The sequence below is a fragment of the Eucyclogobius newberryi genome, unplaced genomic scaffold (assembly GCF_026437365.1).
Source record: "Eucyclogobius newberryi isolate DKJ021-1_F unplaced genomic scaffold, fEucNew1.0.hap1 SCAF_7, whole genome shotgun sequence".
Lineage (NCBI taxonomy): Eukaryota > Metazoa > Chordata > Actinopteri > Gobiiformes > Gobiidae > Eucyclogobius > Eucyclogobius newberryi.
In genome coordinates this window covers 22438115-22464434 of record NW_027316389.1, presented here as the reverse complement: position 1 = coordinate 22464434, position 26320 = coordinate 22438115, and the positions used below count along the sequence as shown (strand labels likewise).

At 38.0% G+C, this 26320-nt stretch overlaps 1 protein-coding gene across 1 annotated transcript in view; it reads left to right on the top strand.

Moving 5' to 3' along the window:
- LOC140349397 (NT-3 growth factor receptor-like) overlaps positions 1-18660 on the top strand; it is a 56453-nt gene extending 37793 nt beyond the window's left edge. The window contains exons 13-18 of the mRNA XM_072435707.1: positions 8315-8503; positions 10293-10423; positions 11326-11498; positions 13316-13559; positions 14870-15028; positions 15907-18660. Of these exons, the coding sequence (XP_072291808.1) occupies positions 8315-8503; positions 10293-10423; positions 11326-11498; positions 13316-13559; positions 14870-15028; positions 15907-16092 (1082 nt within the window). The 3' untranslated portion in view covers positions 16093-18660. The remainder of the gene's footprint in view (positions 1-8314; positions 8504-10292; positions 10424-11325; positions 11499-13315; positions 13560-14869; positions 15029-15906) is intronic.
- The last annotated feature ends 7660 nt before the right edge of the window (positions 18661-26320 follow it).

The window sequence follows — 26320 nt, the reverse complement described above, 5'->3', positions numbered from 1 at the left end:
TTAGCCCCACTCATTGCCCACAGGCCGTGCACATGATAACTGTTCTTATGGAGGAGGGTAAATGGATGCTTTTTGAATGAGGATGAGATGCTGGATGACTGATGATCCTATCAAACACCATTTGTCCCCTCTGTGCCAGCGGCGGCTGGTCCATTAAGGGCGCTGGGGCCGCCCTCCCTGTCAATCAGTACGTCAATTTTTAAGATAATAAGATATTAGATTATGTCTTTATTTGTCCACTCAATGGGGAAATTCAGTGTTGCAACGCAAGTAGATACAGAAGAAAAGAACAGATAACACTCTTAGTAAAAAAAATTTAAAATGTTACACATGTAGTTCAGGGAAACTAATGCCACTTAGAAGCTGTTTTATGAAACAGGCATCAACAATTGTTTGTGTTTTTATTTTCTCTTCATGTAGTAATTGCTACTATGCATTATAAGTTACAGTATCACTGAGATTTTTGTTTTGTTCTTTACAATTTTATAAAGTGTAAAATGTAATTTTATGTCAAATGTATTTTCTCACAAATAGTATCAACTTCTAAGTCGTATTATCATTACCAAAAGTGGAAATAAAGTGTGTTTACTTAATTAATTCAGTTGTAAATGTGTATTTAAAATATGTATTTATACAGTAAATATAAAATATTCAATTTTGGACATTTAAAAAAAAAAAAGTCCCCAAATAGCCCCCCCCCTATATTTTGCACCACCAGCCGCCACTGCTCTGTGCTCTGCTAGAAATAACGTGTCTGTGCTCACTGGAATATTGTCATCTTTATCAGAGTCATCAGATTGGATCACAAGGCAGGACACACTGAGAGATGGCTATTACTGGGCTCTGAAATATGACATAAAAGAACCATATTCTTTACTAGTTTAATGAGTGGACCTTACACTTGTATTTAAAAATATATGTATAAACAAAACTAAAAATCAAACACCGATTCTATTAACATTGTTTAGTAAATAAAACTTTCAAGCAGTTATGAATTGCTAATATAATATGTAATACAACCTTTTAGCATAAAACAAGTCAAGTCTTCCTTCCTTTTAGCTTTTCCTTTATGAAGTTACCACTTCTGTCAGTGCTGTGTATTTACAAATTGATTATAGTTATTGAAGCTTGGGACCAGCTCAAGGAGTACATTGGTAGCCGTGTGTGAAGCTGGATTACTCAGAATACAATGAATAATATTCCTACTGTGGTGGCATGGGTTGGATAAAAACTGACCTTAGAAGCTGAAATTGAAAAAGGGCAGTAATTTGACAGGCTGGTGAAGGTTGCATGAGCACGAAGCTAACAGCAGTAATAATAGAGGAGCACAGTGCGTACCAGGCTGGTGCTGAGATGAGTGGATCTGTGAGTGAGAGAGGTACTACTGCCTCTTATCTGTGTGTCTCAGATCATATCGCCATCTGCTGCGGCTTTTATTAAAATCCAAACTGCTTCTTCAAGCCTCAACACAGAGCCCAGGGCGAGACGTGACCAACTCGGCTTCCATTGGCTCAGATATTTACACAAGATTTACACAATATTTGGATTTTGAGATTTCCATCAAGTTGAATATAAGGGAGACTGTGGTGCATTTTGTACTTGTGGCTGACCACTGCTTTGTCTCATCTCGCTTGAAATACATATTGATGGTCACTGCAGTAGCGATAATTTCTTTGAAGCTAACAAACAAGTGATGGCAATGTAATTTAAATGATTAATCTTCACTTATCGCTCCCCATGGGAATAAGCAGCCGTTAAATCACATTACATTAACAATTCCCATATTGTTTTGTACCCTGACCATATGGACACACCACAGTGTCCATATGTCTCAGACAGACTGTCAGATCAATATTTCAATAAACTGTCATGTGATTACATAACTTACATACGCTGGGGTAAAAATAATAATAATTGTGATTCTACAAGCATTCATTGCTCTGTTTCACTGGACAATCCACTGACTACAACTGTATCATGTTGTCATGACAGCTTAAATTGTAGCTTGTGGCAAAGTGAATCATTTTTAGCTCACATTTTGCATTTGTTTTGTGTTGTCCTGAACAAACCCACCATGACTCATGTGAAATGAGTTGGAGCCTCTCTCTGTGCCACTGCAGTAGGTGCCAGTGACTTTAGAGGAATGACAATAGAACAGCAGTATTCAACCATTTGGTTTGGTTGATATCCATTTTTAACATAACTCTTTTTGGCGGGGGGCACAAAAGTTACATTTTCCATGCACATTTCATAATTTCTTCCTCGTGAACATGGCTTATTTGTTTGCTCCAGTAATATCTGAAAATGTTGTTTTCGTTCCCCTTCCCATTAAAATGTCCACAAAGGTTACAAAAACAAGATTGTATGCTCTTTCTGTCTGTCCCAACACAGGTACTGTAAATGTGAAGTGTTAGTATTAGACTGGGCATCAATCCCAAAACTCTTGTCAAGGAATGCAAATGATTCTGCAACAGACTAATCGAGGCAATTTTTATGACCTCTGTAAGTTTATGTTCTGTACACTAATGCTAAATGTCAAATATATTAATGATCTTTTAAGTGATGTGAGGAAATATGAAGTGCAGTGTTTATAATAATAAAATGCAACTTAGCAATATGCATAAACACTGACAAGGCTAAGTGAGCATTATTGCTGAGTGAATTACTTAAGAGCTTACATAATAGACTATTGACCGAGCTGTTTTTTTTAAATAACTATGCAAAAAGTGCTGCATGACAGGAGCAGGGGGTGGTCCAAGTCTCCCAAAGTCCCAAACAGCAAAGTAATAATGAGGTAAATGCAGTCACGCTCAGATGAAAGAGCTGCTCCTGCCGCTCATATTTTCCATCACTGAGAGAGGGACAGAAGTCTGTGCTGTGGTTACACCCCGGAACAACATAATAAAATAAGGTGGGGACAATACCTTATGCTTACATATGAGTGATATGAGTGGTGGAATTGTAGCATGTATATAAAGCTTTATAAAAGTGAGGCCTAATGAACTGACACCACTGAGGCGCGGGGAGCTACAAAAGGTGAAGTAATTATAAGCCATCAATTAGCAACAGTGCACCCGCGCCACTCGGGATAAATGACATGCTATCAATTTACACTGTTATCCCCAGAGGATGTGTGTTTATTTCTGTATAGTCTTCATGGGAACTCATTTGTGTTTGACACTTTGCCGAGAGGACAGCCTGAACTAAAACCTCCCTGGTGGCACTGGGGTAGCTTTGATTTTCCCAGGTCATTTGGCTGAATGTTTTAATTGCTGTTTGCAAAAACAATTGCTTAAGATTGCATGATCATAGAATAGTACTATAATTCAAGGTGTAACTTTCCTGGTGGAGGGTCCCACACCTGTTTTTCTACATTAAGATGATATTACTTGAAATATTACACAGTACGCAATTAAACTTGTCTATCTATTTATTTTAATTTTAATGTTCTAATATAAACGAAACAGAACAAACAAACAAAACAAGATGAAAAGTTAAATTCAAAAGGAAATAAGTAATAAAATGTTAGTCAGGTACTTGCATTGATTCCACCTGTCCCATTGTATGTTCAATTTGTCCATGTTTAAGTTCTCAGTAAAATACAGTTTTTCCATTTAATGACCAACCAACTTTATCTCAGTCAAGGCCTTGATAGTCGACTCAGTTCCCTTCATCTATGTCTTTGTTGCTGCCTTTTTTGCTGCAGCCAAATATGCACTCCACAGTTATCCATTCGCTATTTCCATTGCTGGAGTCCTACATCTGTGGTACATTGTTTTAAAGTCAAATGGATTATCGGTATTAAAAACAATCCGCAGCGTCTCACCGAGTATTTGTGAATAACAGGGCAGTGATGTAAAGTAATGATGAGCCACCACAGTTTCTCCAGCAGCACAAGATCCCTATGAATACTGAGCACTTTGACATACAGTATATTTTACCTTCTTTACAGTTATTTTTTAATATATCTAATAGAATGATAGTCCAGATTATTAATGGATTTATGTAATTTTTTTTATATGACTCCCCTTGTGAGTTCTGATTTATATGCCTTAATACATATTGCAGTCAGAGGGTTATAATGGGTGTTGCGGTGTTTAATTTCCTTGGTATTTGTAAATACCAATTAAAGTCCTGTTTTTCCAAGCCAAAGAGATCCTTCAACGCATCAAATCTTTTTTTGCTTTTACAATCTGGAGATTTACACCTTTTGTAATCCAGACCTTAAATCTTCGGTCAGTGCTGTTAGGTGCAACACTTTGATCCAAAGTGAGATTTTAACATGTTTAACCGGCTCTTTCCAAGTAGCTCTATCAAGAATGATATAATTGCAGGTGTTTCGTTGCTCAAAAAGACCTCTTCACAGATTTGAACTGTAACTTTGTCTTGGGCTGTCACCGGCTTGTATCCATGGACATAATTTAGTTCAGTACAATGACATGTCTGGCATTAACATCTCCAGGTGGCTCCAAATCCACCAGAAAAGTTACATAGTGCAACTTTAATTTCTCAATGTCTCTGTTTAAATTGAATAATTTAGCACGAATCAATCAATCAATCAATCAATCAATCGATCAATCATTTTGTGTGATTTATGTTTTTTATTTAGTTTTAATTTGACATATTTAGTCAACTGTGACTGGTGGTAAACAATTTTTGTGAGGCAACAGAAACAAAATACAAAATTGAATGAATTTAAATGGAATCAACTTTACCCACCAATGGCTCTATTTGGCATTTACAAACCATGGCTCTATTTATTGGATTCTTTATTCACAGTGATGATTCATATCGACCTGATGTTGACCCCAAATCAACCATTCTTATCCACCCTTTGGTTAGCTCACTCTGTCAAAAGAAGACTTGCACTGAGGAGTGATTTGTCCCTAAGCTGTCATCCAATATAAGTCTATGAAAAGGCCTTTTGTGTTGTATTCCTATAATTAGATTTGCTTCTGTGTCCACATTGACACAAACATCTGAACAGGTGATTCAGTGAGATCATACGTTTAGGTGGACTGCTTTAGTATTGATACTGCCACACGGTCAGATTCATGTGTGTCATAAACTGTAAGCTACTATCGGCACCCATTGGCCACTAAAGAAAATGCAGTGGGTCTAGCAGTAAACTTAGCGCATAAATCTCTGAGACTTGGGCACTTTTTTCTTTGTATGTTGGACAAGTTTATTCTGCGGTAGAGGGGACGTACCATTAGGCTGTTCCAGGAAAACGGACAGTAATTGGGTACAGATGTCCTTGATGAGTTTCACTGCTCTGCCAACTGTGTGGTACGGCTCTATCAGATCGAACTGTTATGGCCAATAATATTCACAACATAACTTAAGAGTTGGACAAAGTTGTGTCTTCAGTTACACAATATAAACCCAATGATGTATCAACAATGCTTTTCAAAGTCGCATCCATTCACATTCGTGCTTGAGTTCCTTTCTTATGACCTTTTCTGGAAATTTCAGACATTTTGTATTCAACACATAGAGAAACAAAGCAATCATTCAATCTATGAACTGACATAACCTTCCGAGTCCATTTCAGATTGACTGGTTGAGATTGGCTGCTGTTGATGTTAAAACCTAAATGATCTTTGAAGCTCCATCTTTGAAATGTCTGCTGCTTGTCAAACCAGCTGTATTCCCCGTCTCACTGTCTGTCCGTCTCACTGCGACCTCTGACCTCTGCACTATAGGAAAACTGTCCACTTCACCGATTCTCATTTATTTTTCATTTCGACACTCTACACTGGTTTGTGGTACACTCCATACCCGTTTGACTGGTCCATCCATTACCTCGTGTCATCTCCTCAGACGCAGAGCTTCTCAATTAGCATAAAGTCATCCAGTAAATGACAGTGGTCAGCGTTCTAATCCCAGCACAAGCAAAACTGTTCTCCTAATGTGACCTTCAAAAATAATTATGGTCGACATTCAACATATTGATTGACGTTATTACAGAAAGAAATGTTTTGGAAAATAATGATATTAATTAAGGAAGGATTTAACTATTTTTACTCTAATCTTAACCATTTACACAATTTATTTATTCTCAATACAAATAATTAAGCCGGGCAGTATTAATTCTACATGTTCACAATTCAATATCAAATCATTCTAACTGCATGAGACTTTATCACGTTTTGAGACGATCATGTATTTTTGCTTAAGCTCTCATAGCAATATTCAGCATCATTACTATCATATTATTTAAAAGTATCCATGAACCTTTTGGAAAGTTTGGTCATTCTAAGAAAGATGTTTTGCTAAGCTATTAAAGGACCCATATCATGCAAAATGGACTTTTCAGAGCTTTTAACCTTCTTACAGTGCTATTGGTACCTCGTATATGTGCCCAAAGTGGTTTTTCGATTGATTCCTGCAGTCTTTAGCTAGAGTACAGTCTCTCTCCTTCTCCTCGGATGAGCAGACGGACGGGGCCTACCCAACAGGATGAGTCATCCTGTTGTGTGTGTTGTGTCTATGTATATATAATTGTATTTACTATTGTTACTTTCTTGTTGTTTTTTAATCATATTTTGATGTGACTAATAAAGCATAGAGTGGCTTATGATCAAAGTTTCATCAACTCACTCTTCCTGTGTTCTCCCACGTGTTTGCCCATAGTCTACTCGGTAAATGTTATCGATGTTTTGTAAAGCATAGATGTTGAGGCAGCTCACATGAAAGCCAGGCTGGACATAAATGCTACCAGGAGGAGTGTCCAGCTGATTACTCCTCCTTACAACCTACACATGGAAGTGGGAAAAATGATTTAGTGTAATAATTTTAATATAATTTGGAAATGTTGAATATATTTTACTTCACGGTTAATAGTTACATATAAACTGAAATAGCATCACTATATTACAATATTGTACACTATTTGTATTGCATAATGTCACTACTGACAATTTATTACATAAAAAGAAAATAAATATTAAATGTTTATTGTTCACTTTAAAATAGCGTAGTTGTATTTATTAGGAATCAGTCCAACAAATGGATACAACTGTGCAACATAATAAATCTAGGCCTACACCTACATATACATTTGGCTTTATGTTTACCATACGATTGGTAACAATTTTAATTCATTACACAACAAAACAATTACCTTTGGAATTTCTCGGCAGCAAACGTTCTCTGTTTCCGTGGGCATGGTCCGACAATACGAAAGATATTAGCGTTATTTTATTATTCACCAAACGACAACGTCCTGCTGCAGTTGTCGTAATACTTCTGCTACGTGCACTTCACACTCTAGGTCTGACTCTGGGTCCAGGACGTAGGGCTCAGCTCGACGCACCACCATGATGTATAATGTTTATTACCGTGTGCTGCTGTGTCATGCGCTGTGTATCGGCACACGCCTCGCCCTCTGTTTACACCTCCACCAACTCCACGCTGAGACTACGTCACGGGGTGGGCGGGACACACGCTCTCACTGAGACTACGTCACGGGGTGGGCGGGACACACGCTCTCACTGAGACTACGTCACGGGATGGGCGGGACACACGCTCTCACTGAGACTACGTCACGGGGTGGGCGGGACACACGCTCTCACTGAGACTACGTCACGGGGTGGGTGGGGGAGGTAGATCGCTGTTCGCAAGGGTGGGGGCGAATATCAAACCAAGCCGTTTGCGGGTTTGTGAGCAGGGTCCAAGATATGGGTGATATTTTATAACTATTATGGTATGGGTGTTGCACAACACTTATTATTATCAAATATACCCTTAGGGTAGACTACGAAACATGAAAAAATAGCATGATATGGGATCTTTAAACTTGTGTCATGAGATGCACCATACCACTTTTAACACTTCTTGTCATCATGAGCTGTGAAGCTGCCATGTGTCAGAATCATTAACAGTACCAGTCCTCACACTTGTATGTACTGTGAAAAGTCCACTAGAGACCAATGTGAAATCTTCCCTATGTGCTGAATTCAATTATAACAGCAGCACTAGAGAAGAATACAACCAGATACCTGTGAAATCCTCTGCAGAACGCTACAATGTGTCAACTGTAACTGTCAATAATCATATAGGTGAAACTACCAGAATAAATGGGAAAAAGCCACCAAATTAACTATTTAATTTCAATTTGCGTGATAATATAAGCTTTATCATTACATAGACGAGAGTTTGAAGTTGTTTTTTACTTTGAACAAAACGCATTTGATAGAACCAAATGCATTTTTTATTTATTTTTAGAAAACTAGAGAACTAGAAACTGTTGTTTACTCCCTTTCCTGTTTTGTATGTCTCTAGTTGGTCATTTTACTTCGTATGTTTTCAGGTCCTGTTGCAGTTATAAGTGGGGAGGAGGACTCAGCCAGTCCTCTTCATCACGTAAACCATGGCATCATGAGTCCCTGCACACTGGACCCCACGTCAGACGCAGTGGTGATCGGAATGACCAGGATCCCCGTCATAGAAAACCCACAGTACTTCAGACACGGACACAACTGCAACAAACCCGCCACCTGTGAGTATAACACTTCATTTTGACTGCGCGGAGCAAGTGAAAACATCATGGCAACACATCAATGAACATATCGATAGACATTGTGACATATAATAATTAGGGTATTGCTTCTGGATGAAATGCTGTTGTGTCCCGAGCAAGACAGTTTAATCACATCTCACTGAATTACAACTAGTCTCCATCGCTGAAAAAACTGACCCCCTGCAAGAAGAGGAGTAAGATTTATCAAAAAAATTATATTATTGCAATAGTTGTTCTGAAGATAAGATAATTTCTAGTATATCCGTCTATAGCAAAATAGAGCAAAAAGAGCTGGTTGAAAATCAAATTAACTGAAATGTCTTGTGTAATTCTCCCAATAGGTGAATACAGTGATAATTCTGCACTTTTTGGCTTAATTTGATGTTCCATTCACATTTTGTTCAAGGCTTGAACCTCCACCTTGACATTTAGAGACACATTTCCGCACGTTCCTGAGGCAGTGTGAAAATATTGTTACTGGGATAATGCAAAAACAATTATTATTGTGAGAAAAGAAGATCACAATATAACCATTTTTAATGATTACTGACTAATAACTAAACAAAGTGAAATCCTTAATTTTATTTTATTCTTCAAACGTTCCAATGCTTTATTCATTAAAAACCACTAGACATTTATGTGTGTACTATTTTGGAGTGTAGATTGTATTGAAATAACTTCTAAAATAGTCACAGTTATTCGAGTTTAGTTCTTACGATTATACTGTGAGCCTAACACTGGATAATCATGAGCTGTAGTGTACAAATGCCATTTCCTGACACTTTTCTTTTGAATTGTTTGTTGCTTTGGTAACAGTAACAGTAACTTCCATTACCCTGAAAACCACCCATGCAAGAGGAAGCTTACTCCACAGTAATAAAGTTACTCACAAACAAGTTATACTGGTTTTTCTTTGGTTTTCTCAAACCTTTGTACAATAACAGTCATCTGCTCATCTCTTTTCAGCAGTAACCATGTCTAGACAGAATGGCAGAACAAATCATTTAGGCTTTTACTGCCTCTGCGTACAAAAAACACTATGACCACATCAATGCAGCTAATACAGAAGTCACCTTGTGCCTTCATCACAATGCAAAGGTGCTTTGTATTTGAGTGTTGTGCTATTTATAGAGACATGAATAGAATTTTTCAGCTACAAATAACTTTATCGTGGAACAAAATACAATTCTGCTTGAAAAAAAGGTCATATTAAATATTTGGATACTATTATTTCTTTTTTGGACTCTGCGGTCCCCTCAAGCCTATAGCAGATATAAACTGTATGTAGATGATGTGGGTCCCTGAGCTCATTATCTTGGCACTAATTGCAAGCCAATAGCGTAACGGTCATCTCGTTCTTTTTCTTGGGTTTCGGAGTGGTGAGTGTGCTGGTCTGTGCTGGTGTGGGGGGCACCCACGGCAACGCTAAAGCCACTGAGCCATGCACTTACTGCTGACAGCTACTGATTTAGAACAAGCCAAAGTTAAACAGACTTTCATAGCTTAACACTAGAGGTCAAGGCAAATAAATGGACACTACTGGACACCAACAGAACTGCATTAAGAGGCTCTGTAAAGCTTTAAAATATATATATTATTGCTTCTTACTCAACTGTAAGGATTTTTTTATTTGTCCTGAACAACAAAATCCACACTACAGTCCTGGTTTGAACATCCCCAAACCCCCAGGAGATGAGCACTGCCTTGGTGGTTGTTTGCACGATGGCTGTAACATTATCAGGATTTGACCCGCGCTGTGTCTTTTCAGATGTTCACCATATTAAACGACGGGACATCATTTTGAAGAGGGAACTGGGAGAAGGAGCATTTGGCAAAGTGTTCCTGGCAGAATGTTATAACCTAAGTCCCACCAAAGACAAGATGCTCGTGGCAGTCAAGGTATGTGAAATAAAGCTTTTGTTTCAGCACTTACTCAAATGGTGATTGGTTCATTTGTCACCCCAAGACTTACTTAAAAAGTGAGAATTAAATAAAGTTCAAATAAAGTAATCAGACATGTTCAATCATGAGTAAACGTTTTAGTGCATTGTATTTGGACTCGTTTGTAATTGTGTCGGACTGGCTACAGCACAATAAATGCCACATTGGTCTCATAGTAAATGAATGAGATTATGACATCTTCCCTGTTGTAAATAAATAAATTAGCTTGATGTTTTGGATTGTTTTGGTTACTTTGGCATCTCTTCGCTTGCTGGAGAAAGAAAGTAGAAAGTAGACCCCAAAATGTTTGATTTATTACATGTGATCCTGATCTCTGTGCCCTAATGTACTAATGTAGTGAGTAAATGTATTTAATATGTAAGCATGTCTGATACTTAACCTCCATCAAGAGATTAAAGTAAAATTAAATTAGTCCCTTTAGTGAAAACATAGGGATTACGACATTTAAAAACAAAGCCCTGAGGACGTAAAATGAAAGTAATAAGAGCAGTGAAGTGACCTGGAATTAATTTGATGTTTCCATGGTGACGGTGTTGTTAAGTTATTAACAGTAATGAGAGCAGTTAAAGTCATTACTGTCATTCACAAGATGAGAATGGATCAGTCCATTGTCTGTCTATTGTGGGGCATGAATGGACCTTGTGTCCAATGTTACGTTTGATCTGCCATTTTACACAAATTGTAAAGAAAAAAGCCACAATTATTTGAATTTATATATTTATTAAACCACAGTAGCTGCAGTGGACAATGTGGCTTTAACTAGGGACTCGATATTCCAAAAACTCAATACTCAGGACAATGTGTTGAATGATATTGATAACCACTCCCTCTAAACGTAGACTTTGAAGGACCCGACTCTTGCAGCGAGAAAGGACTTCCAAAGGGAGGCCGAGCTGCTGACCAACCTGCAGCACGACCACATAGTCAAGTTCTATGGGGTTTGTGTGGATGGCGACCCTCTCATCATGGTCTTTGAGTACATGAAGCACGGCGACCTTAACAAGTTTCTCAGGTGAGATTGGCTCATATAGGTCATCCTTCTGTGTTCATGGGGCCTGTTGGGAGAAAGGATTTGATTTGGACAGAATTTTTAGAGAAAAGCACAGCAGGGGCCTACTGCAAGACATTGTTTTGAGGTTTGGTTTTACCTTGGTAAAAAGGCATTGGAGTATAATTTTAGTTCCAAATATAGAAGCCACTTTCTCTTCATAAATTCAACATGGAACTTTTCAGAAGGTGAAATCTTTTATTTTTTCTGGGGCGTCAATGTGGAGCAATATGGCCAATGAAAGATGGATGGGCCTGTTTCTGTGAGTGGATATTATATTTAAACTATAGTATCTCACCTGCGTCCTCCTCACTGGTATCTGTACTTAAAGGATGAATTATAGAGAGCACATTTAAAGTGGGGGTGCATAGGAAATGACAAATATGGGCCATTTGCCTCTCAGCAGTGTGGCTGTGATGTCCCAGTGGTAAGGCTCCAGTGCACTTGCAGTGATGGATGAGGCTGTCTGAGTGAGTGGCAGTCTGACAAAGGTTAGATCAGCAAACACACAAACTGCGACATGAAAACAAGTGCTACTTGACATAGACCTAGATGGAGATAGAGCAGAAATAATGTAATAAATTCACTGTCGTAAATGCCAGTCAGCGAGGGTTGAGTTGATCATCTCAGCAAGATTCCAAATAAGGATTGCCAGATATTTATTTGAAACCAAATGATACTTGGCCTCTTGAGCTCGGATGACATTGCGAGTCTGGTAAAAATGATTTGTTATTCCAGTATTAAATGCAATGAAAATTATATTTTATTTATTTTATTTGATAGCCAGGCTTTAATAAAGCCTTGTATTTGTATTTGGGAATATTTAACATACACATTTTACAACACAATTTTACCCAAAAGACAGAACTGTTTTTCTTTTTTATATTGTCTATTGGAACTAAACATTTAGTACATGTTATACAAGGGTATTCTGAACCACCCACAAAGAATTACAACGAATAAGCATATACTCTAAATGACTTAAATGTCCATTGGACTGGTAAACTAATGAGCTGCATTATGATCGCTTTGATTAGATTAGATATTTGTCCCCATGATGCTTTGCTCGGCAGAATAGAACATTGATGCTTTGTCTGTTGCCAGGAAGTGAATTCAGCCAGCGCTTGTGTCTGAGTTCCACTGAGTCGCCTTGTGCCTCGGATGCTAATTTCAGCTCCCTAATTGTGCTTCCATTTAAATGCTGGCATCGGTTCATCCAGGACACACTGCTAATTTAGCTCCTGCCCACTACCCTCCAAAAACCACCTCAATCACACACGACTCTTCACTGGCACCACTTCCTCCTGTGAGAGAGGCTTAACAGTCAATGACGCTGAAAAGATACACTTTAGGCTCCATTCCACTAGAATTTATTACCTAATATCTGCAGCCTAGTGTAGTATATACCAGTATATGGTGCAAAATATATTGACGTTTGACTATATGTTTCTATTTCTCTCTTTGGACTGTTTAAAAAGTTGTGTGGGGGAAGAGGGTAAAATGTGTCCAATAAAGTAGATTCTCAACAAATGACAACAAGGTCCAGTGTTTGTTTTCCCATTCTGAAAGTGCCTGGTTAAGTGTATTGTACCATATTGCAAAACCTATTAAGAATACAAGAAACAAGCAAATCAGTCACAAAGATAGTATGGTCAGCAGTCTTGTAAGGTACACCAAATTTGAAGGTAATGGACTAAAACATGCAAACTGATGGAATAAGATGGAGCATGTCAGGCTACATTACTTGTGTGTCTTTTTCCTGACTCTGTGATTCTTCTCAGAGCTCATGGGCCGGACGCCTTGATCCTGGTGGACGGGCAGCCGCTGCAGACCAACGGGGAGCTGGGCCTGTCCCAGATGCTGCACATCGCCAGTCAGATTGCTGCGGGGATGATCTACCTGGCATCCCAGCACTTCGTCCACCGAGACCTGGCCACCAGGAACTGCCTGGTGGGCAACGGCCTTTTGGTGAAGATAGGAGACTTTGGCATGTCCAGAGACATTTACAGCACAGATTATTACCGGGTAAGTTAAAAAAAGATATACCGGTATATTCTTCTGTTGTCCAGTAAATCTACAATATTGCACCATTATGCCATGAGGTACACTTAAGCAATCCTGGGATGTAGACATCGATAAAGTTAAATAAGGCTAGAAGGTACCGTCAAAAATCTTTTTTTATTTTATATTATTTTGTCCATTTCAGCTCTATAAAAACTGGTCCGAACTAGTCAGAATAAGGTGCTGATTTACGTGCATTTTCACCACACTCACTGACAACCCTATCATCCTCCTCTGGGCCAGTGTTGCCTGGCTCTGACACTAGGCGGGTCGCACTAGAGTTTGGCAGCTGAATAATCCAAGACAACCTGGATTTGAGGGTCAGACTGAGTGCACTCCCTGTCCCGAATCCTGATCGGTTCTGGGATTCACACAACACAAAACCCCAAATGTATTGTAGTCTTTTTCTACTAACACCAGGCCTTGTTGGATTCAGCTGTAGGATATGTAACAATAGAACTGCATGGAGTTAGCCCTGCCAAAATGCCATGTGCAAGGATTACCAAATCGGAATTCATTTACCATCTCAATGTTACCACAAACCTATTGTGAGCCGTAAGCAGAGCCTGTCCAGTTTCTAAATAAATATATATATATCAAAGCCTAATACAATTTATGCCCCGGTAAATTCAGCAGCACACTCCAGGATATGATTATCTATGCATATTAAATTATAGGAGAAAACTTTTAGGACTGCTATGGTCCAAACCTCTTTATTTTTTATATTTGTACATATATCTGTGTCAGAATATGACGATGATGATGTAGAGCTCTGAGGTTGCAGGAAGGATAATTATAAGCAGTGCACTGGAGGACATACGTAATGATTAGGAGACACATATTTGACTGAATTAGTTCAGCTGTAGATGATTTCACAGCAGAACGGCATCTCTAATGAAGAATGACTGTGTCATGGCTTTGTACGCTTGCCATATCTTTATGATTAGTCATGCTTGATTAAAGCAAAGATCCACAAGTGTTGCTAACTCACGGAATGGCTGCCCTGAGAGATGATGATCTGCAACTGAAGAAGGCCTTGAAAAAGCCAGAAATGAGGCCTAATAGATTTAATTAGGTTAAGTCGGAGCCAGTCATGAAGTTGCTTAAGCTAAAGTGACTGTATAGTATTACAGATATTACCTACTGGGTTTTGTTTAATGCAAATTCATACTATTATTTTTTAATGCACATTTATTAAGATTGTTTTAAATTCAATAGGTTGTAGTCCGAGTGGTGCCGATCCATTTGCTAACCCTTTTCTTTTCATGTTACAGGTGGGGGGTCACACCATGCTGCCTATCCGATGGATGCCTCCAGAAAGCATCATGTACCGGAAGTTTACCACTGAGAGTGATGTCTGGAGCTTTGGCGTCATTCTGTGGGAGATCTTCACTTATGGCAAACAGCCGTGGTTCCAGCTCGCAAACAATGAGGTACACACTCTCTTGCTGTTGGTCTTGTACGTGCAGATCATAGAGATAAAGATCATACACCACACATTGGCCCCTTTTAGCTGACTAATTGATGCACAGGGCACCTTTTTAGTCGACCAAGAATTTCTTTGGTCAACTACAGCCTTACACTCTCTGTAATATTCGCTAAGCTTATATTTTACTGTTAGTCGAGTCATTCTGTCAGTCTGAGTCATTCTGTCAGTCTGAGTCATTCTCAGTTTATGGACAGACTATGATTAGTCTCATGTATTTGGCTTTAGGTAGTGACCATTCCAATCAGATTTGAGGTCTTATTTCAACTGGTTTTAATTGTATGATCTGGCAACCCAAATGTGAGGTTTATGTGAGAACAAAAATACCAAATGAAAACATTAACAACTTAGCCATCATGTACAATGTTTTGTAATTAAGAATAAATTAACATAATTGTTTTGAGTAAGAGCTATATTGGATAGGTCATAAAATGTTAAATAATTAAAACTCTCCATAACCTACTTTTAAAGGCACTTGGTTTTTTAATCTAATCTCACTTCTGGGGCCTAATTTTTTTAATGACAATTTTACGGTGACCCACTTTTTACTGAACCAATTCATTGTACTAAATTATTTTCACCAAAACCTTCATGGCAGATCTAGTTGAAATTCAGTTCCATCATTTCACATATAAATTAAAACAATACTTCTGCCTCAAAATAGATCAATCATTTCATTTATATTGGGCATTTCTGTGTATTTATTTTGTCTGGATGAACCGACATGAATGAATGAAATGTGGAACTTTTACGATTCCAACATTCGCAGTTTTATTTTAGTTGCTGTACATGATACGTCATGTAGCCCTGTGTCTATGCCCTCAGGTGATCGAGTGCATAACTACGAGCAGAGTGCTGGAGCGGCCGCGGGTCTGTCCCAAAGAGGTGTACGACATGATGCTGGGCTGTTGGCAGAGAGAGCCCCAGCAACGACTAAACATCAAGGACATTCAAAAGCTGCTGTTCACTATGATGAAGGCCACGCCCGTCTACCTGGATATACTGGGATAGACACTGAGACAAGGAGGAGGAAAACGTTTTTTTTTGTTTTTTTTCTGGAGTCAGGGTTAGTTGGATGCTCACAACATTTGGCCCAAAACTAAAGCATGGGCATAAACATGTAACTAATAATGAGACCATTTTTCCTCCAACTGCTGGAGAGAGAGAACAAACATGGACTCAAAGCATCAGGAATACATTGCAAGGATATGCTCAAGTGGTACTGTGGTGTGGGAGGTTCTGGTTAGTAGTATTTCAAGCTATGAAGACATAATTTTAAAGCATGAGGTATTCAGCTGGATTGGGTAAACATGATTGTATTGATTAAGTGATCTGACTCTTCTGAACACTTGTTTCCCACACCTATGCATTCATAATTCACTCTTTGGTGAACCGTTTCATTAGTTTCTGTTTTGAAATGCAAATTGTGTTACAGTTCATCACTTAACCATCCGCAACAAGTTTTACAAAGACAATAGTTATTGTTTTTGTGTCTGAATTTTAGACAAGACTCCTCATGTCCAACCATTGCCCTTGGAAAACACAAAAAAAGAATGTAATTCTCCAGTCAATGAGCATTATTACACCATCTTATACTTTTTCGGGAAATTGTTTTATTAACTTTGAAGCTTCACTTACTAACTAAAACAAAACATTTTCTTGTTGATTTCATTCAATCACCTTTGATTTGAAATAGGTGAAAAATATTGATTGGTGCAACAAGTTTATTTATTTACGTGACAGGTTGATTGTGACATCTACTTAATGTGTTCGGACACTGAACACAAAAGCTTGGCACATTATATTTCATTTAATTTCTATTGATTGATTTTGAAGTGTCATTGCTTTTGTCTTATTTACAATTTTTGGGGGGTATTTACATTTGCAAAGCCATGTTGACATGTTATTCTGAGCAGACTTGTTGTTGAAGTGGGCAGCGTGGCCTGAGTGTCTGTTTGTCGCCATTGACCTAAAAGTGCCTCCCTCTTGTTTCACTGGGGACTCAACAATAGTCTTTTATGATAAGAGCACCTTTACTGTACATTTTGTTTACCTGCTTCAAGTGTACAGTAGATGTCACTTTCTGTCTTTTACAACAAATACTACAATAGGGGAGAAAAAAAAAAAAAACATGAAATCTTTTAAAATAATCCTGAAGGTTGGGGGGGCAAAAAGTGTTTTTTTCAACTCTTTGCCACTTAACACATTGTGAAATACCTGAAAGATTAGCTAGTTTCTGTTTGTAAAAGTAAATACCGTATATATGTTGAATATTTTCTATTTATTTTTTATTTTAATTCAATAAGTGGACCTCTGCCATGCTCCAAAGCCATTTGAATATTTTGCTACTGGCTTTCCATTGATAAGCTAGAAACAAATAAGTTAATTTACCAGGAAGTATTGACATACTGTATGACCAACACTGTTCACATAATGACACACATGTGCAAATAAAGTTTTGAGGCAACAACAAAAGATTGTTAACATACAAAGTTGTGTTACTTTGATAAAGAATGTACATAGTGTAAATGTTTCTGTGTATGGGGTATGTTAACTTATTTTTGAGTTAGTTTTGATCCTTAGTATGTTGTTATAAAAGTATGTACAAACAATATATTTTGATAATCTTTACAAATATGATAATTGTCTCCATACCATTGTTGCAGCCATCTTGAGTTTAATATTTGAAGATAGAGTCAAGGACAAAGGACAAACTTTCATTTTCTTATTTATCATAGGTTAAGTTTTGGCAAACATATTTGTTTGTTTTTGAAAGTGTGTAGTCAAGAGCACTAGAATCATATGAAAATGTAACGTGTAAGTATGATACTTGTGTGGGTGAACTGCTACTTGAGCTTGTAGAACATAATACAAGGACAGTAAGTTGAATGTAAAGACATCTGACAGAAATTAAATATCTCTGTCACTAATCACTCTAAAACAACACCACAAACAAATGGCAGTGTCACTGACTGGTAGTAAGTAAAAATGTAGATACTCTGCGTTAGATAATCAGAGTGTGTTGATCACATTTAGAAAATATTGGCTTGTTTTGTAAATTTAGAATTTTTAATATGGCAACAAATATTTACAAAAGCCATAGTAATGACAGCAAACTAAATGATTTGCCCTGTGTAATTGCAATAAAAGTACTATTACCTGGACTTATTGCCATACTACTGACTGTACAGACTTCTAATGCCATGTAACAGATATTCCCTTTATAGTTGAAGCACTAGCCTTTTCTATATTATATTGTTTGTCATATTCTATCATAATTTTACTGTTTGCAAGTATGAAGTTATACATGAAGTAGATTCATTGTTATTATTTAAACACAAAGAACACAAGTCTCATTTGTTTGCTATTGCTTACACTATGTTCATGTCACAATATTGTTCATAAAACATAACTGTTTTTCACTGCATCTGGAGAACATGTCGTAACCTGTTTCCATTTATGACTATGTATTCAAATCCTTTGATAACTCATATACAGTCCTTTTAAAATGTTGAGATGTGGTGAACTTTTGAGGTGGCTTTGTGTATGAATTTGACTCATTAAAATCTCATCATTTAACCCAATAACCATTATGTCTTCATTATCTAACCATTAATTAGGGACTGGTCTAAATTATACAGAACATAACAACTTTTCTTTTTTTTTTCATGGCAGTTTTACCTTTGTACTTTACTGTGAACAGCATGACGTGGTTTTGACAAGTTCACAGGAAATTGTGCATGAGAAAATGAGATTTGCCAACCTTTTCTTGTGTAGTTGTGCATGTGTGTTTGGATGGGTATTCATCACATTGTGAGGACTGAAATCTGTAACAGTCACAGACAAAAACATGGTTTAAAGTTACAATACAATCTCACTTATTTTCAGATTAGACAAGTTGTAATTAGGGTTAAGATTAGGATCAGTCTCCTAGAAATGAATGTAAGTCACAGACCTGTCCCCACAAAGCTTGGAAAAATGATGAGTGTGCGCGTGCTGTTCACTAAACAACAGCAGTAGACAGGTGACCTCTGGGAAATGAGGATCTCAGTCAGGGCAGGTGGGCCAATTTGCTCAGACGGGTGTGAGCTAGTGCCAGAGAGTGATGGGCACAGACAAACAGGAGAAAAGATCGGAGCGATGAGAGGCTTTCAAATGTTACCTGCATTTATGGAACAGCTTTTGATTGTTCATATTGCACTGTATGTATAAAGGAAAAAAATAGGATTTGGAAGCAACAATAATAATCTGACATTTCTGAAATACTGAAAGATGAACTGCAGTAGTCACACACTGTGGCACAAAAGCCAGAGATCAGACACATGCCTGGCCAAAACCACACGCTTTACATTATTTCATAAGACATATAGTTTTACTGTATCTTGAAACCAGGATTTTCAATGGGCGGAAGATAAACCAGGTCGAGTTCTAGTTCTTTTGTGTCAAAACAAACATGGAATTGATGAGTAAAACAAAGACAAACAGAGGACAGCAAAACAGCACACATTTCTGCAGACTCAAAAAGCACAACATTCTGGAAATCGAGAAAGCGAGTGTAGTGTGTATTTCAGTGTAGATGTCATTTGAGAGACACGTGCTACATTAGACATTACATGTGCTGTTAGCATCTTGTCTGATGTATAGGTCTGCATTCAAAGAAAAAGTAGGAGGTGGCTCGCCAAGACAAGATGCACACACAGAAGGTTTCAAAGCTTTGTCTTGTCATCTTGACAGTGTCTTCTTTTTTTTTATTACACATGAAAAGAAAGTCAATTCCCCAGACCAGCACTTTCAAACAGACAATGACTGCTACATGACTGCAACATGGTTGCTGAAACACATTTTTGTTTCATTAAAAAAAACAAAATAAACACCATTGACCACTCCTGGTATGATGGTATTATTGAACATTAATTATGTCCCCCTCAAATATCTACCTATCTCCCCAATACTTATTTTTTTATGGGCGTCCAGCTGTACCATCTTCATTCATTTAAAAATACAATTTTGCTGCTTATTTTTTTTGTCGGTTCTGTGGTAAAACGTTAAAAGTTGTCAAAGGAGAGGTAAAATCATGTTCTATTGAAACCCAGTCCAAATTAACATTTCAATCTGGAAATTTAAATAGAGCTCATTATTATTCACTCTACACATCCCTTCTGCTTCTATCATCATCAAACAGAAAGCCACATCTCTTTTCATGTATTTATTTTTTAATTCAATGATATTTATAGTTGTATTAACTATACATCCTGTTGCCTCCCTCCTCTGCCAGCTCGACCTATCACCGCTCAGCCCATTCCTTTTAACCTCAGCCTCCCCTTACAGCAGTTCAGCTCTCGCAGCCTTCTACATCCTGGAAAAAAGTAAAAGTTTAGTTTTATTTTCTTTCAGGTTTTCGTTTTCCTCACCAACAGTGTCTAGGCCCCGGGGGATCTCATACTCTGCTCTGCCCTTCCGACGCATCCCTCATCCTTTCTTAGTGCCCAAACAATTGTATATATGATATGATGATATATATCTGTCATTATCCATATCATTCACAATTTCATGTTTCAGTGTACAAATATTGTCTTTGTTTGAATCCCTCCAAGTTGAAATACATTGAAAACCACTCTGGTCTGTTATAATAGACACATGTGGCCTGTAATGGATCAGTCTAATCAGTATTCAGATCTGGAGCCCTATCTGTCTGTGAGTGTAATTAAGAAGGATCTGGATCTGAGGGAGAGGTGAGACGTCATATCAGCTCTCAGGGGGGATTGGGTGTCATCACTAAAGACCTCCACATTTCACTGAGAAAGATAGCTGCCGCTTCATATGGCACTACTTAAACATTCAGCTGATTGATTTTAAAGTGCCACCAGTCAATTTTGTTCAGTTCTGGGAGCAACACTAAAATCTTGCAGCATTCCCAATGTTCAATCTTTCACCAAAAGATATTTGTTTGGTGATCAATTTAACAGTAGCTCAACTGGATGTAACCAAGCAATCAGCTAAATAGTCAACTTACCATTATTTCCCATTAATTTATTAAACAGGAGAACTTAAATCATTGTGAAATATACACAGAATAAACTCAGACAAAATGTGTTGATGTCAAACAGACAAAGTATATATTCGAGATAAATGTCATAGTTGTTCAGATGTAGATACATTAATTTAACTTCTTTCTGAAAAAGACTTGTGTTTTTTTCTGGCACTTAGTTTATTAAACTACAACTTAAGTAAACCAGACTATTAATCTAAAACTGCTCGATAATAGAAATCTGACTTCTGACTTCCTGTTCAAAGCAGCAGAACTGAGAAGAAGTGCAGCCGATGGGGAACAACATGCAGGAATGAAGCAGTTTAATACTTGATTATCGACCCCTTTCCCGAGTCCAAACCATACCTTAACCAAATTAAACATGTAGCTATTGTAAATGAATATTGTTTCCAGTTTTAAATAATGTATTTTTCTTGCACTGGATGTAACGTAGTGGAGCAGCACTCTGCAGCCAATAGTGCTAAATACAGACCTCCACTTCCTACAGTTGAGGCCCCACCTCTTCACAGTGGCACTGTGGCAAGCAGCAAATTTGTATTTGTATTTTTACAGCGGCTACCGAACATTTTCAAACTCTATGACTTGGAGTCTTTTACTGAAGAATTGCAACTAACCTCTTATCCTTTTGGCGTCCCATGGGTGAGACTGCACGTGTGTGACACCACGTACTCATGTGCCATCACGCTCCCCAGTCACAAAGCCTGACAATCTACAAATCAAGTTAAACCTTAAAGTCTCGCCTTTTGAACATGTAACAATCACAGCCCGAACACACACAGCCTTTGTACAGAAAAGCACAGAGTAAAAGTTAAAAGTAAAAGACTTTCCTTACCTTCAAGGCTCTGTACACGTCAAACTTCAATATTTCCCTACAAGATTGGTCTCAATCCGTTTGTAATGGTCCAACAAATAAAATCCAGTAAAACAATTAGGTCCAATACATATTTTTTTCATCAACTCTATTTTTCTTCCATATCAAAGATAATAGAATTTTCACCGCAATGTCCTTGCTACAGAGGCTAACAGGAAGTGTTAGCTTTTAATTGACACCAAAATTTGCCAATCAGGACGGTTTTGGAAGTTCTAAGGCCCAGTAAAGCCAATGAAGTGTCACATAGAGATGCAAATTCCCACCCCTGCTAAACCAACCAGTTAGATTACAGACTGTGTTTGACTCTAATGGGTAGACGAGCACGAGGATGTGTCATAAGTATGGGGTTTCTCCAAAAAGTTCCACTTCAGAGCCGTGCGATGGGTCTGTGCGCAAAACGTGCTCACATAACATCTATTTTTATTATGAAAAATATGTTTTATTTATGGAATATGAATTTCAATAACATAACATAGTGTCTCTGTATAAAGAAATGGATTCCTCTAGTTGTAAGCTTTCAATAGAGCCCTCATTGATGAATGTAGGTTGAAGAAGTCAACCTAAATGTGTCCAATTTGGATAGATTTGGACGAGGGAATGGTTCTGTTATTCAACCTCTGGATAAAGTATTACAAAAAGTATTGTAAAATACTTGTTTCTACAGATAATGATCTCACATTTGAAACTTCAGTGGCCAACTAGTTTTTGTAATGATATATAGTGTATTTCAGGCCTCACATACAAACAGCAGCTATAAACACCCTCATTTTTAACAAAAACTTAGGAGGATAAAGAAAAACCTTTTTGTGGATGTTCCAAGATGTATAACTTTTGTTTAGTCAGACTTAGAGTATTTCTGACTGTTGAGGGTAAAAACAGAGAATGTCACCTTCACACAGAGAGTTTTTGTATATAATCCATATACTTAAAATTATGGTTTTAGTCTCAAACACAGCACAAAATAGGATTGCTCCAACAAAAACAAGTCTAAAGTCTAAATCCAACTTTGAGTAAGTTAACGATGAGGAAAGATCAATATAACAAAAGTTTTTGTTACATTGAATATATATATATATATATATTTATATATATATATATATATTTTGCATAATATAATTTCAGTTCCCCTATATAGCGGAAGAATGTCCAGGCCCATACCCCATCTTATGACACAATCCAACCCCCCGTGACGGATGATTTTTGGAGGAAATGTGTGGACTTTGAATAAATAAATAATAATGTCTTGCTTTGATTTGAAGTAGTTCTAAGTCTTCTGTAAACAGAGTGCAGTTTATCTTTACTGGTTAATTTCCAGTAAGACATTTCTCTGCACTGTTGAGCCTGAAAGTGGTCCCTGAATGCCACACAGATCTCAAAATCCATACTGGACCTGAAGAGTGTGTAGAGTTACTGAGGATCTTTGTGCCGAGGTCTGACCTCTCCAGATACTGTTGCGCTTTAACGGCTGCTTGTCAGCGCAGGGCAGGGTCCCAGGCCAAATGTATCAGTAATATGCAACCAGCCCTGATTTGATAAATATCATATAAACATGCTGTTATTGTTGTGTGTCAGATATTTTAACTTTGTTAGGGTCTACTTCATTTGCTTGATATTATATCCCAAATATATCCCAAAATGCATGTAAAACAATAATGTATTGTTGATATTTTCTCGTTACACTTAGATACAATTATGTTAACTTTAGGCAAAGGCGGTTAGCGCTCTTGCCTCCCAAGAAGGAGATCATGGGTTTGATTCCCGGACCAGACCAACATCACATGATCTCTCTGGGTGGAGTCTGCATGTCCTCCTCGTGTTACCGTGGGTTCTCTCCGGGTTCTCCAGCTCCTCCCACCGTCCAAACACATGCATGTGTTAGGCAAAATTGGTGACTCTAAATTGGCCCTAGTGAATGAATGTGAGAGTGAATGGCTGTCTGTAATGTTTATGTCTCTGTGTTGGCCCTGTGACGAGTTGGCCACTGTCCAGGGTGTACCCCGCCTAAGGCCCAAAGTCACTGGGATAGGCTCCAGTCACCCGTGACCCCAAAAGGGAACAAGCGGTAGAAAATGAATGGATGGATTTCTTTGAGACTTAATTGCTGAAATACAATATACAATATTATTGACATGAATACAGAGGTAAATCCAGTTCCCTCCAGTGTCATGTTCTCCTCTGTGTCTGGAAAAGCCTCAGCCTCATGTACTCAGATGGCTTTTCAATACTCAACTCAATTTGTGGTTTCTAGTATTTCATTCAGACATATCAATTTTACTGTAACTGTTATTACCCAGTGTGCACGTGCTCTGTGACCCTACAGTCTGGCCTGGACTGTCAAACTGTGTAACACAGCACTACATCATTTTCTATGCATAATGGCAATGATTAGATGGTGATTTTTTCCTCATTTTACACACATTTACACAATAAAATGTGATAAAAGAATACCGTAAACCAGAAGTGTCAAAACGGTTTTCTCCAAAGACCGCATTTTTACACATATACAGAGCAAAGTGCCACAGAAAACATAGTAGAGCCACCACACCTTTAACACGGTTTGGAATAGTAAGTTTAGGTCTATATAACATGAAAAATAATTAGTTATTTAGGTTATGATAGCAGGTTGTTACTAATCTTACGGTAAAAAGTACTGCGTTTGGTTATTTGGGCCAATTTAGCAGGAAAAAAAAAATGTCTGAGGGCCGCATATGGCCCCCAGGCTATAGTTTGGACAGCCCTGCTGTACACACTTTTGAGGGCAGGGTTGTATAGTTTGAAAAGTGCACCTATGTAAGTAGATGCTCTGTATATAATCAGAGAAGTTGATAAGCTTGCAAAGTCTGACTTCATAGTCCTCTTCATATCAATATCTGTGCCTGGGCCCTGGTTTAGGCTGGATGAGTCACTGTGCCCCTGGGCAATAGGCCTTACCGTAGAACCAGAGGCTTTCAGACTACTAAATTATTCACTCATCACAAATCATAGAACACATTTACCACATGCTCCAGTTTCGTATTGTGTTTTGGTAAAAACCTGATACACTGAATATCAGTGACTTGGCCTCAGAGGAGCGCTCCTTGAGCCTCTGGACGGGTTCTGCACACCAGGAAATGTGATGCTGAAAACTAAGGCCTAAAGCTGTTTCTTAAATTATAGTAATATCATTTTCCATTGTTTGGCTGTTCTTTTGGGCAAGAGCTGCATACTACAGCTATCTTCAAATCAACATAGGGTTGCTGGATAATAATTGTGAATAACGAGCTATAATGAGCTAACAAGCCAAATCAGGGTATAATTGTTCTCTCATTTGTTTTTCGAGATGAACTTCTGCTGGTATCAATGAAATTCAAATTGTGTTGTCTAGAACATCTGGTATGGCAATCTGGTCACAGCAGTGTTGTTATGCAATATGTCAAATCAAAGATGTAGATAATGTCACTGAAATATTAGTATTTTGTAATTTGTACTCGTATGAGTCCAGCAGCAGAATGTTTCCTGTGGTTTCCCTCATTCTCTAACACTCTCACACAAACTGAAACCATAGCTGGGCTGAACAGGCCTCTGGGATTGAACAGTTAAATGTCCAATTAACTGAGACGATCAATAGCGCTCCCTTCTGACCGGACTAATTAACTGCTACTGTAACAAGAGAACTGCTCCAACACGGCCATGTTTACGCTGCTCGGCACAGACAGGGCTTCAGGGGCTACAGGTGTCAACATACCATATTTTATACAAATATTTTGCAAACACATAAAATGCCTGAACTAAAGGAGGACAGACTGGTAATTTGTTAATGCTGACAACAATTTGAATTGTATATCAATGTATTTACCAGGAAAAACTGTCATAGGGTGACCAATTAAGTTGAGCAACAGGAATAGATGAAGTGCAGTCTTCTGGAAACTGTTTTGAAATTCAAGATCTTTCGAATTTCATCCAAAAGTCATTCTCAATCTGTTGTGTTGTGCGTCCTGCCCTGGACGGACTTTGCTGATAAAAACCTGTTGTGTTTCACCTGAAACAATGTATGTTTCTTACCCCAACAACCCTGTAATGGGCCAGAGCAATCCTGTTGTTAGCTGACTGCAGCTATGGTGTCACTTATGACCACCTGATTAGCATACCTAACTGTCTTTAAATGAGTAGTTTGTGGCTTTCAGAAGAAGATGCATGGCGCCAAGATTTTTGTTTCGAAAAAAAGAGAATCCCTCTTTAAACAGAAATGATTGGTTTAAGGTAAAAATGTACTTTAGTCCTTCATATGTAAATTGTGAGGGAGTTACAGTCAACAAACAATAAGATTGTTGTGGCCCATT